Source organism: Aethalodelphis obliquidens, unplaced genomic scaffold, assembly GCF_003676395.1.
Source record: "Aethalodelphis obliquidens isolate GAN/ISIS:26980383/991018 unplaced genomic scaffold, ASM367639v1 scaffold2, whole genome shotgun sequence".
In the NCBI taxonomy this organism is placed as follows: Eukaryota; Metazoa; Chordata; class Mammalia; order Artiodactyla; family Delphinidae; genus Aethalodelphis; species Aethalodelphis obliquidens.
Window position 1 is genome coordinate 594685 of NW_020837946.1, and position 12620 is coordinate 607304.

The 12620-nt window shown below is 56.4% G+C and overlaps 1 protein-coding gene across 12 annotated transcripts in view; it reads right to left on the bottom strand.

The window, feature by feature from the left end:
* The window catches only part of SNED1 (sushi, nidogen and EGF like domains 1), an 89680-nt gene that overhangs the window by 25063 nt on the left and 51997 nt on the right, over positions 1 to 12620 (bottom strand). For 8 of the 12 annotated variants that reach the window (XM_027116498.1, XM_027116423.1, XM_027116414.1 and 5 more), the window contains 10 exons: positions 12427 to 12543; positions 12101 to 12217; positions 11802 to 11915; positions 11374 to 11547; positions 5309 to 5422; positions 4606 to 4719; positions 4112 to 4225; positions 2896 to 3009; positions 2229 to 2525; positions 574 to 757 (listed from right to left, as the gene is read on the bottom strand). In XM_027116498.1, coding sequence (XP_026972299.1) covers positions 574 to 757; positions 2229 to 2525; positions 2896 to 3009; positions 4112 to 4225; positions 4606 to 4719; positions 5309 to 5422; positions 11374 to 11547; positions 11802 to 11915; positions 12101 to 12217; positions 12427 to 12543 — 1459 coding nt within the window. The remainder of the gene's footprint in view (positions 1 to 573; positions 758 to 2228; positions 2526 to 2895; positions 3010 to 4111; positions 4226 to 4605; positions 4720 to 5308; positions 5423 to 11373; positions 11548 to 11801; positions 11916 to 12100; positions 12218 to 12426; positions 12544 to 12620) is intronic. The other 4 variants (XM_027116451.1, XM_027116459.1, XM_027116441.1 and 1 more) reach the window with 4 other exon arrangements.

Below are 12620 nucleotides of genomic sequence, written 5' to 3' on the forward strand. Positions count from 1 at the left end.
GTCCCTGAGCCGGGGCGCCTAGGCCACAGGGGTCCCTGAGCCAGGGCGCCTAGGCCGTGGGGTCTGAGGCTTCCCTGCAGGGTTGCTAAGGGGTTTATTTCAGTCACCGGCCATTCTGAATGACTGATGTTCATTTGAATTTTATTTTTGTAGTTTTGTTTGTATGTAACTTGTAATAATTAAGCCTAAGAAGTTTATATGCCTAGTTTAAGGTTCGAACATATTACTGAACAAGATAAAAATGTCAGGCGACCCAGGGGTGCCACGGTTTCTCCCTCTCAGAGGCGTCTGTCTGCGTGACTCAGGCTGGAAGAACTCTGGGCTGGCCTCTGGGTGGCCAGTGTCTCACTGGCCTCCGTGCAGGAGGTCTGTCCTCAGATTTTTAGAGTGTCTCTGCTTTTGGGGGCGCTTTGAAACACCTGTCTGGTGGCCCCATGAGGAGGCGAGGCAGGAGTGAGACCCAGGACCAACCAAGCGCCCCTGCTCCCCCAGGGGCTGGGCAGGTGGGGAGCACAGGGTGGCGGCAAGAGCGAGGCTGGGAGCCGGGGTGGGGCAAGGCCGCCGCGCTCTCACCTGAATGTGAACTTGTCCACACCCTTGTCCACGTCGGTGGACTCGTCCTCCTGGGCCTTGGGGTGGCGGATGGACACGCGGACGCTGCTGACGGTGGCGTGGCGGATCCTGTGCAGAGCCCATCGCACCGAGATGGTGCTGGCGGTCACGTTGGTGACCTCAAGGCCCTCGACGGGGCGGGGTCCTGGGGACAATGGGGGCACAGCCGTGTGGCACCTCCTCACCCCTGGGTAGGGCGGGGCCAGGACAAGAGAGGAGGCGCGGAGAGGTGGCCTCACGGTGAGCCATCCAGCCTGGGCTAGCTGAACATGTCCCCCAGCCCAGTGCGGAGTTGGAGTGGGTGGACACGCCCCAGGCCCCTGCCTTGGGGGGGCTCCAGAGGGGCTGCTGTGGACACTGCTCTGGGCGGTCTTGGCCCCTTCAGACCGCCAGGGGCGAGGTGGGCCCTTCCTGACCCTCTGGCTGGCTGTCTCAGTGGCACCGACAGCGACTACCTGCACTGTCTGGGTGGTCCAGGGGACTGACGGGGAGAAGCCAGGAAGGGTCCTTGGCGACCTCAGGGAGGGGGCCGAACCCCAGTCAAGGGAGCGGAGAGGGGCGCCCGAAGCTCCCGGGGTGCAGCGCCCCATTCTGCGCGCAGTGGTACCCCTCCCACCTGTCTTCCTTCCAGAGGCCTTTCCCCGGCAGACCCCACCTCGAGCAGCGCAAAAGCACTTCTTCCTGAAGCCAGGCTGAGGGTGGCCTACTCCTCCCCCAGGCCCCTGAGGGCTCGCTCCTCGGCCACGTGCCCGGCCCGCCCTGCTGGCCCGGTGTGTCCTCGGCACCGCTCGGGGCCTCCCCCAGGACGTGCTGTCCTGAGTCCTCGTCTCGCCCTGCACTGGCCCTCAATGTCCTCGGTGTCAGCGTCTGCTCGGGCCGGCAGCTGCTGCCAGGATGCCTGCCTCCCTCCTCCCGGGGCACCTGAGAAGGTGCTCCCCCGCCCGTCCTCCGAGGGTCCGCACCCAGCCGCCTGCCTGTGTCCATCTGCCCCGGGCCTCACTCGGAGCCCATCAGCCACCCCACGGGGCTCTCGACACGCCCAGTGGTCACATCAATTCCCAGTTCTCGCTCCACCCTCCAGCCTCCAGCCGCCCCTTCCCCAGTCTCTTGACCCCCTGGGCCAGCGCCCACCATCCCACCATCATGGGTGTGTTCTGGGATTCTCCCCCCTCCCCTGTTGATCCCAGGAGCAGACAAGCCAGCTGGGGCCCCAAGCCTCTCTGGACGCCCTTACACACAACTTCCATTCAGGGCAGCTCCCCCAGAGGGCCCTCCCTGCGGCCCCTGCTGCCCCTTCTCTTGACCTGCAGCAAGGAGGCTCCGTCCTCACCCCCGGGGTACCTGGCCGCCTCCCCTCGGCCCCGCCCCAGTGTGGGCTGGCATATCAGCCCAGGACCTTCTCAGGGGCCCCGCTGCACTTCCCCAGTCTCGCTCCCTCACCCCCATCGCCGTCTCTGTCCCGCAGCTGTTCCTCTCCTCTGTGAGAAGGTTCCCTCTCTGCCCTGCCTGGCAGCGCTGGCGCCAGTGTCGGGGATCGGCTGGCTGGCCCCCAGCCGGCTCCGGGGCGTGCGGCCCGTGGGGCCCTCGGGGGGGCGGGCAGGTCCGCAGACACTCACGCGTGCGGGTGAGAAGCACCACGGGCCTGCTGATGTCGTTCTTGTTGTTGGCATTGCGCTTGACCGAGAAGACGGAGATGTTGTAAGCCCTGCCGGCCGCCAGGGCCCGGAGCTGGTGCGAGGAGCGGCCCCGGTCCACGAAGTCCGTGCGGCGGTAGGAGCCGTCGGAAGAGGCGTAGGTGACCGCGTAGCCGTCGAGCATCTGCCGGGCGGCTGGGCCTTCGGGTGGGCGCCAGGAGATGGAGACCCCGCTCTCCTCCACTCGCTCCACCTTGAGGGCCGTTGGTGGGAAGAGCTCTTCAGGGTTTCAGTCAAGAACAAGGGAAGGGGGGTGGTCAGCTGTCGGCCGTGGAAGCCCCGGCCCCCAGGCAGGTGTCTGGCCCATTAGCTCTCGGGCCTGGCTACCCCGGGGCACAGGTGGGCCACTGCTGGTGGGAGCCCGCCTTGGGCTCCTGGAGGGTCTCCCGTGTGAGCGCACGCGTGACTGCGCTGATGCCGCCCGTCGGCCTGTTTGCTCCTCCCGGCTTCCCGGGCAGAGTCTGGGAGAGCAGCCGCCTGGACACTCGGCCCTGGGGACCGTTTGGCCCTTTGGCCCGTCCCACGGGGTGTCTGCAGCCCTGGGGAGGAGGGGAGTCTGCCCCCGACGTCGGCACCCTGGCCGCCTCACCTTTGGCACAGTCCTTGCCCGTGTAGCCCGCTTTACAGGTGCAGCTGTGGGACCCGTTGCTGGCCAGGCAGTAGCCGCGGCCCCCACAGGGGCTGGAGAAGCAGGGGTCGCTCACTGCGAGGGGGGAGGCAGCCGTGAGTGCGCGCACATCGCCAGGCCCCCCTCCAGCTGGGCCTTGGTCCTGACCCAGGGCCGTTCCTGCGCTGATGCAGTTGCGGGGTGGAGGTGGGTGGTATCACGGCCGCACTCTGGGGAGGTGGATACGGGGGGTGCGGGCACTCTCGTAGGGGGAGGGCAGGGCTTGCTGGGGCCCCGTGGAGAGGCCAGGCAGGGAAGGCCTCTGACTGTGAACCAGGCCCTGCTGCCCCGGCCCGAGCCAAGGTGACTTGGGGCGACCACCCCCGGGGGGCAGCAGGCAGCTGAGAGCACTGGGGTTGGGGTGCGGGTGTGGCCCCAAGCTCACAGGCCAGAGCCTGCAGTGCCCTCCGCCGCCCCAGGCCTGTGCAGTGGGGCTCTCGCACGTGGTGACTTGGGGCGACCACTCCCGGGGGCAGCAGGCAGCTGAGAGCACTGGGGTTGGGGTGCGGGTGCGGCCCCAAGCTCACAGGCCAGAGCCTGCAGTGCCCTCCGCCACCCCAGGCCTGTGCAGTGGGGCTCTCTGGCCACAGGCGGTCCGCACTGTGGTGCTGGAGCCCAGAAGCCCATCCACACTATAGTAGGTCTGAGTGGAGCCAGCCACGCCCAGCTTAGGGGCTGGGGACACTCGAACAGCCCAGGTCAGGCCACGCCCCACCCTGGGGATAGGCCTGTTTTGGGAGGGGATACACAGCAGCAAGTTGAGAGAAGTACTGCCAGACAGTCCCAGAGACGGGAAAGTGCTCCAAAGGAGAAAAATGGTGCTGGGGAGACGGGTGATAGGGTGGGGGCCCCTGCAGGTCTGTGGTCAGGGAAGCCCTCGTCCAGGAGGGACATTCCAGCCGGGACCTGGTCCCCAAGGAGCCCCTGCTCAGGCTGATCAGGGAGGGTATCCCGATGTGAGGAACCGTGAGTTCCTGGCCCCCGGGGCAGCCCTGAGCTTGGCCGGTGCAGCAACAGCAGGGCCTGTGGCTGGACATGGAGCTGGGGGGGACGTGAGATCGCCGGGGAGGGTAAGTACAGGAGGCGGGGGCAGGCAGAGGAAAGGACCCCGGAGGAGGGAAGGGCGGCTGGGCCCCACCTGTCTCGCAGTGGTAGCCGAAGAAGCCCTCTGGGCAGACACACAGGTAGGCCCCGCCACCGTTCTCGCACCGGCCTCCGTGCTGGCAGGGCCTGGAGTCGCAGGCGTCCACCTCTGGAGAACACCCAGAGAGTCGGCCAGGGCGGCAGGGGGGTGTCTGGGGGAGGGAGGAGAGGACAGCGGGAAGAAGGGAAGGGGAGGCAGGAGGGAGGCCGGGCGGGGGCGCAGGGCGGCGGGGCGAGCCCCTCGGGCGGAAGGGGCTGGCGACGGGCCCCTCCCCTTGGCGGGCACCCGGCCCTCCCCTCCTCCTCCCCCCTGGGGCCCCTCCCCCAGGGGTCCTGTCCAGCAGGGCCACGGGGACTGCCCCCATCCCCCTGCTCTCTGAGCGGCCCAGGGTCTACGTTCGTTGACAAGAGGTTTTCCCGGGGTGTCAGGGGCCTAGCGAGTGTGGTTGAGGACCTGGCGCATGGGGATCCCCCAAGCGCAGCCCCTACCTGTCTCGCAGTGGACTCCAACGAAGCCTGGGGGGCACTGGCAGACAAAGGCCCCCGGGAGGTCCCTGCAGGAGCCTCCGTTTCTGCAGGGCTGCGTCAGGCACTCGTCTGTCTCTGCAGAGACGGGACATGTGACGGCATGACCCCGCGCCCCCGGGGTCTCCTGTGCACCGCGGCTTCAGCCTCGCCGCTGCCCTCCACTCTGCCCACAGAGCCTGCCCCCAGGCCGCTCCGGCCTTCACCGCCCAGGCTTCGCAGGGGCCCCGACTGGACATCCTGGGCCTGCCCCGCCATGCCGGGGTGGTGTCTCTGTCTCGGGGCTCAGAGGACCCCACAGGCGTGCGGGGAGCAGGGCTTGCTCAGCGGTGCACCCGGCAGGCCTCCCCTCCCTCCTCTGGCGCAGAGCACTGGGGTGTGACCTGCCCCCCTGCCCCCAGGCCAGAGGCTGCAGGAGGCTAGCTTTTCTCAGCTGAGCTCTCAGTCCCCCTGGGGAGGCAGAAGCAGAGATATTTATAAACTGCTGTCCTTCTGGACATCAGAGCTGGCAGGGACCTGAGAGAGCAGGCAGTGCCCAACCAGAGACCAGCCCAGGGAGAGGGGCAGCTGGAGCAAGGTGACCACGGCCAGGGGACGCCAGTGCCCCAGGCCCACGGCCGGGGTGCCGGAGCTGCCGGCCCGCAGCGAGGGCCGGGACCTGTCTTACCCAGCTCGCAGCGGGCTCCTTCATGCCCTGGGCTGCAGACACACAGGTACCCAGCGACGCGGTCCTGACAGGAGCCCCCATGCAGGCACGGCTGGGATCGGCACTCGTCAATTTCTGGGAGAGGAGAGCCCGGGTGCCAGGTGCCAGGAGAGGCCCCAAGAACAAAGCAGTGTTGCTGTTGTTAGAGGGGGTGACTCGAAGCCAGGTTAAGACAGCCACAGGTCAGCTCTGGTGTGAGGGTCTGGACAGAGGTCTACGGCCTCCCCCAGGTGCTTGGAGAGGCCAGAATCTGGGCAGGGCTGCCTCGGAGCAGGGGACACTGTGGACCTGGGCACTCGGGCCGGGCCGGCGTCTGGGAAGTGCCTGGGGCTGCCCTCAGTGGCCCTCGGGGGACAGGCCCAATCTTGCCAATTCGTTAGATAACAATCACGTACGGAACCAATACACTTGGGGGTGAGTCCTTCATTTTAAAATACCGCAGGCTTTTTAAAAACCGCGAGTTGTGCTCCTGAATTAAAAGTGTTCAATTTAGAAGAGTTTAGTTTTAATGCTTAACGTGTAAATAAGTAAATAAATGGTAAGGACACAATGACACCTGGGGGCCGGCACCCAACCTGGGAGCTAGAACGCTGGCCGGCTCATCTGGTCACGTGCAATTCCCAACTCCTTGTGACCCGAATTTCTGTGCTGCTCTCTTCTGTGCCTCCTTAAATTAGTTTGAAAATTTTTATGAATACCTTAGACAATACATGGTTTTGATTTTGCTCTTTATGAACTTTATTAATAGGACATTGTGGTATATGCACTCTTTTCTCGCTCAGCATTAACGTCTCCACATCGTTGTGGGTTGCCATTTTTACTGCTGTATAATATTCCTCAGTGTGATTATACCGTACTTTATCCTTTCTTGTTTAGTAGGAATTTGGGTTGGATTTAGACTTCTTGCTATTGCAAAAAAAAAATAAATAAATAAAAAATAAAAACAAAAAAGCTGTGTCTTTCACATCTCCTGGTGTAGACGTGAGTTTTCCCTAGACTTATACCTAGAAGTAGAACTGCTAGGACATAGTTTATATGATGGTCAACTTGCCAGGCAAATTACTAAGTTGTCTTCAGAGTGCTTCTACCAATCTACACTTCCTCCAGCAGTTCATAAGAAGTCCTGTTGCTCTACATCCTCACCAGTATTTGGGCTTTTTAGACTTCTGAGGTTTTGCCAACTGAAAGTATCTCAGTGTACTTTTTTTTTGCGGTACGCGGGCCTCTCACTGTTGTGGCCTCTCCCGTTGCGGAGCACAGGCTCCGGACGCGCAGGCTCAGCGGCCATGGCTCACGGGCCCAGCCGTTCCGCGGCATGTGGGATCCTCCCGGACCGGGTCACGAACCCGTGTCCCCTGCATCGGCAGGCGGACTCTCAACCACTGCGCCACCAGGGAAGCCCCTCTCAGTGTACTTTTGATTTGCATTTTGCTGATCACTAATGAAGAGAATGTTTCTTTTCATTGGCTTTATGTACCTCCTCTTCCACGAAATGTCTACGTATGTGTTTTACCTATTTTCCTACTGGGTTGATTTTACATATATATGTTATATATATAATATATATTATATATAAATTAATATATATAATCTTCTCCCAGTTTGTAGCTTATATTTGATTTTCTTAAGGCCAATGAATTTAAATTCCTCAATTTTAGCTAGTCTAGTTGTCCATTTTTTCCTTTTATAGTTAGTGCTTTCTGTGGCTTAAGGAATCTTTCCCTACCCCAAGGCCAAAAAGATATTACCTACATTTTCTATACAAAATCATATACTTAAAAAAAACCCATTTAAGTCCTTAATCCATCTGGAATTAATTGTTGTGTATGGTGAGAAGTAGGGAAACAGCGTAATATTTTCCCGAGTACGTAACCATTTTATTCCAGTTGTCATGAAGATTTTCTCATATGCTTTCTTTCAGAAGTTTATAGTTTTATCTTTTACATTTATGTCTATAATTCATTTCACACATATAAAAATTATCATTTTTGATGCTATTGTACATAATATTGTTTCACTTCATTTTCCAAGTCTTCACAGCTAGAATATGAAAATATAATTGGTTCTGTGTATTGACCCTGTATCCTGTGATCTAGCTGAATTCACTTATTAGCTCTATAGCTTCTTTTGTAGGATCTCTTAGAATTTTCTATGTGGACGATTGTGTCATCTTTACTCCTTCCTGCCCAATAGAGATGGCTTTTCCCCCTTTTCTTGTCTATGGCACTGTCTAGGACCTCCAGGACAACGTTGGAAGGAACTGGTGAAAGGGACACCTTTGCCGTATTACTGACTACAGCAGGAAGTTTTCACCATTAAGTATTTTGTTCGCTGTTGACTTTTTCATGGATGCCCTTTATCAGGTTGAAGAACTTTTTTTCTACTCAGTTTACTAAGAGTTTTTAAAATAATAGTTGAATTTTGTCAAATGATTTTTCTGCATCTATTGAGATGATCATATGGTTTCCTCCTTTATCTCCTAATGTGGTGAATTACATTTATTGATTTTCAAATGTTAAACCAACCTGTGCTCTGAGGTGGTTCCCTCTTGGTCAGGCTGTATTATCCTTTGGATGAAGTACTGGGTTTGATTTTCGTCATATTTTATTAGGACTTTTGTGCTTTGCTCATGAGGAATATTAGTCTGTAATTTCATGTGTGTAATGTCTCTGGTTTTGGTGTAAAGGCAATACTGGTCTCATAAAATGAGTTGAGAAGTGTTCCTTCCTCCTACATTTTCTGAAAGAGCTCCGTATATAGTATTATTCCTTTCTTAAATGTTCAATAGAACTCGGTGAGGCAGTCTGGTCTTGCCATTTTCTTTGCAGGAGAGTTTTAAATTACAACTTAAATGTATTTCATAGCTATGGGGCTATTCACATTTTCTATTTATTCTTGTGTCAGTTGTGGTTATTTGTGTCTTTCAAGGTAGTATTCATCGTTTTCTCTAAGTTGTGAGATATATTGGCTTAAAGTTGCTCACAATATCTCCCTGTCCTTTAAATGCTGGTACGATCTTTACTGATGTCTCCTCTTTCATTCTGATATTGCTAATTTTTCTTTTCTTTGTTTTCCTTGATGAGTCTAGCTAGAGATTTAATTATTTTTATTGACCTTTACAAGGAATCAGCTTTTGGTTTCATTGGTTTTCTCTGCACGTCTTTTTTATAATTATATTTTATAATTGTTTGTTATTGATAAATAAAAATGCAATGAATTTTGTTATAATACCTATATCTACTAAACATGTTCCATTTCCTATCACTTTTAGAAGTTTTCCTGTAAAGACAACCATATCAGCTGCAAATACTGACATTTTTACTTCCTCCTTCAGCATTTTCATGACTTTAATTTCTTTTTCTTACTTTATTGCATGGCCTAGTACTGCCAGTGTAATACTGATTAGACTTGGAGATAACGGGCATCCTTGTCTTGTTCTGAATTTTCAGGGGAATGTTTGTCTACTTAGGATACTGTGTATTCTGGGTTTGAGGAGAGGTGTAGTAAACCTGCCTCGGAAGCTGACTTCCTTCCTCCTGTTGGCAGCTCAGCCTGTCTGCGTCAGTTCAACAGAAGAACATCTTTTGAATTCCAGATCCTCCCCTGTATAACAAGGGTCAGGAACACATCGTTCCACCGCTCTCTTGATGTAGTCTGTACCCCTTCTTCTATAAATATGTGGAGTGTAACTGTTGTGCTTCAGGTGGTGTGTCCAGCCTGTGCCTGGCCTAAGCACACCTCTCTGTGGGGTAATGAACACGTGGGGGCTATGGGGGCTCTGCTATTTCTCTCTTCTAAGTTTTCCTTCCAATAAGATTCTATATTATTTTACACCACATGGTACTAGAAGGGTGTGTGTATCATGTTATTTTTATCTGGATGAGGAAGTACTTTTTTATTCCTTATTTGGTAAGAATTTGTTTCATGAATAGGTATGAATTCTATCAAATGATTATTATGCATTCTTTGAGATTCTTACATGATTTTTCTCCTTCAGTTGGTTTACTGTAGATTTTTCTAATATCAAACTATTTTCGCAATAACCCAACTTGATAATGGTGTATATAGTCTTTATAGACTGTCAAATTCCTGCGTCTGTTTAATGGACCCCTAATTTTACTTTCTCCAACTGTCCATATCTAGTGTTGGTTTACGGTTATCCTGGCCTCACACAGTGGGTTGGGGCATACTCCTTTCTACTCCCCGGAAGAGCCTGTATCACGCTGCAACAATCTGTTTCTCGGCAGTTTGGTGGAATTCACCCATAGCATTGTTTGGGCCTGGTGTTTCCTTGTGAGAAAACTTCTTTGCATCCTCAGCTCTCTGATAGGTTAAAAGGTATGATCTTATGGGTTCTCCGGTGTTTCCTTTATGTTACAGTGAGACTGATGGTATTTTCTAACTGTCTATATCCTAACTGAATGGATCACCTCAGTATGTTACAAATACCGTTTTATTATCTCACTGCTGATGTCCGCTGCTGAGAAGCCCGGTGCCGATCTGATTCTCGTTCCTTTTTTCTCTCTGGATGTTTTAAAGATTCTTTTTTTCTGTTTTTCTCTGATTTTCTTAACTTTTATTATAATGTGTCTAATGTCTCCCTTTTCTCCTGTTTGATGTCCTGCAGGCCCTTTCAGCCTCTGGTCATTCACCAGTAATTCTGGGGATTACTCCACAGCTGCTCCCACGTTTCCTCCTCACTCTGGGATTCCTGTCACCTCAGCGTCAGCACTCCTACCCTCCTCAGCGCCTGCGTTGTCTTTTGATTTGAGCGTTGCCCTGCTTCTCTCTCGTACAGCCCCGCACGCCGATCTGTCCACGCATTAACTTAAGTCTTCGTCCGTATCCATTTGTAAGTTGTGTCTGTTACTTCAACTATTATAGTTTTTCAATCTTGTTATTTCTGCTTTCTTTTAAAAGATTATATATTGATCCATTTTTTTATGGCCAGTGCCATGTTTCCTTTTGTATGTTTGTCATGCTTATCTTATATTCTTATTTATCTTCTATACTTCTACCCCCAATAGTATATGTCGTCTGGACTTTACTGTTGTTTCGGAGGTGGCCGTACTTGTTGGGTGTCTTGATATCTTGGCTTATGGGTGCGCGTTCCCTGGTGGTACCCACTCCTCATCTGATGGCATGTTGAGGAGAAGTGGCACTGGGCCAGGGGTGGCCTCCTAGACAGTAACCACCAGCCCTGGGGGGCTTGGAAGGACAGGAGTGAAGGAAGATGCTTGAAGCCAGGTGGTCTCCACCTGTTTTCTGGAACTCTTCACCTGATAGGGCCGCCCAGGTCCGACTGGGCCTCGCAGGGCATTTGGGAGATAGAAATGTGTTATGTGCCCCTCCCATCTCTGGGTGCTGTCACTGTCCCTAAGCTACTTCGTTTAAAAACCTTTCTTTCATGAAAAATGTGTTACCATCACACAGATTTTCTGATGAACAGAGTCTGGGATGCTTTGAATTAATGCCACATGCCTGCGGTGGTGTCCGCGGCGCCCCTGTCTCCAGGGGCGTGGGTCGGGGGGCCTCGCCTGCAGGCCGTGCACCCTGGCGCACTGTAGGGCCCTGGAGGCAACACTGTCTAGAGCAACAGCCCTCAAAGTGCTATGGGGGCTCGTGGGGACCTTGTTCAAACGCAGGGTCTGATTCCACAGGTCTGGGTGGGGCTGGGAGCGGGAGGTGAGGCCTGAACCCTGATCTGCTTCTTCGGGGCTCTGCCTTTGGGCTACCTCTTGGCCTCGGCGGCTTCCTCTGCAGAGTGGGCGTGTGGGTGCTGGACCCCATGCTCTGGGATGCTCTGAGGACAGGGAAGCCCTTAGACAGGGTACAGAGTGGAGCTGGCACTGGTCATCACCACCATCACCACACGGTTTTGGCCTCACTTTGCACAGAGGATACCAAAGGGAGGAGGCGCAGGCCAGGGTCAGAACTGCAGCCCCTGTGCTCTTCCACTCGGCCCGGGGCGGGGAGGGCTTGGCCCTGTGCACCCACCCACCCACCCCAGAGGGCCCCCAGGTCACCGTGGCACTGGGGAGGCTCGCTCCAGACGCCCTGCGGCTGGCAGACGCGGATGTGGTTGGAGGTGCTCGGGCTATAGCCTCGGTCACACGAGTAGAGGGCCACCGAGCCCAGCCGGGTGCCATTGAAGCGCAGGGTGGCGTGTGTCACCTCCTCGGGCGGGCCGCAGTCCACCTCTACAAGGACACAGCAGCCCTGTCCTGCCCCGTGGGGTGCCTGCCGGCCCCCCGTGCTGCTCTGCCCTTGGCTCCGCCGGGCTGCACGGCCTGGGGCCCTCGCTCCCCACACAGCCCATCCCGGGGTGAAGGCGCCGTGCCTTCCAGAATGGGCTTCTCAGAGGTCTCCTTTCCTTCTTTCCCATCCCTCCCTTCGGCCCCCTGCTGGGCCCTGCTCTGCCCTTCAGGGAGAGGAGGACCCCCAGCCCTCTCACCTGCCTGGCACCGGCGTCCGGTGTACCCTGCTTGACAGTGGCAGGAGAAGTCTGTCCCCAGGGCCTCGCAGGTGCCCCCATTCATGCACGGGCTCCGGAAGCAGGGAGAGGGGGCTGCAAGGGTGCAGGGAGTCCCTGTCACCCACCACCGAGTCCTCCCCAAAGGCCTCGGGGCTGCAGGAGAGCGTCCCGTCTCTCGCCCCAGCTCCGCCTCCCACGCCTCCGTGGTCGGGCCATCCCTGCCCACCGGGCCCGTCTTCTTGTCTGCGCCCTGGCCCGCTGGCCTCCGCCCCCCTTACCGATCTCGCAGTGCCGTCCCGAGAAGCCTGGGGGACAGTCACACTTGTATTTGCCGATGTAGTGGAAGCAGGTGCCGCCGTTGTGACAGGGGCCAGAGGCGCATGAGTCTGGCTTCCCTGGAAGCAGGAGGCACCCATCGGGCGGGGTCGGGGGTCATGCGTCCACCACCCCTGCCCCTTCCCTGATCCCTCGACATCCCAGAGCTGGGGCCTTGGCGGGGACGCTCCTGACAAGCAGACGCACGGTGGCAGGGTCGGGGGTCCTGGGTCGGGGCCTGGCTCCTCCCCACTCTCTACAGGCTGATCCCCACTGGCTGGGGCCGCACCGATCTCGCAGTGCCTTCCGGTGAAGCGGTAGGGGCAGTCGCAGCGGTACTCGCCGCCCGCTTCCTTGCACGTGCCGCCGTTCCTGCAGGGCCCCGAGCTGCACAGGCGCGGCCGGGCTGGAGGAGGGACAGACAGAGACAGAGAGGCGGGTAAAGCAGGGCCAGCTTCCCGGCCCCGCAGTGCCCACGACGCC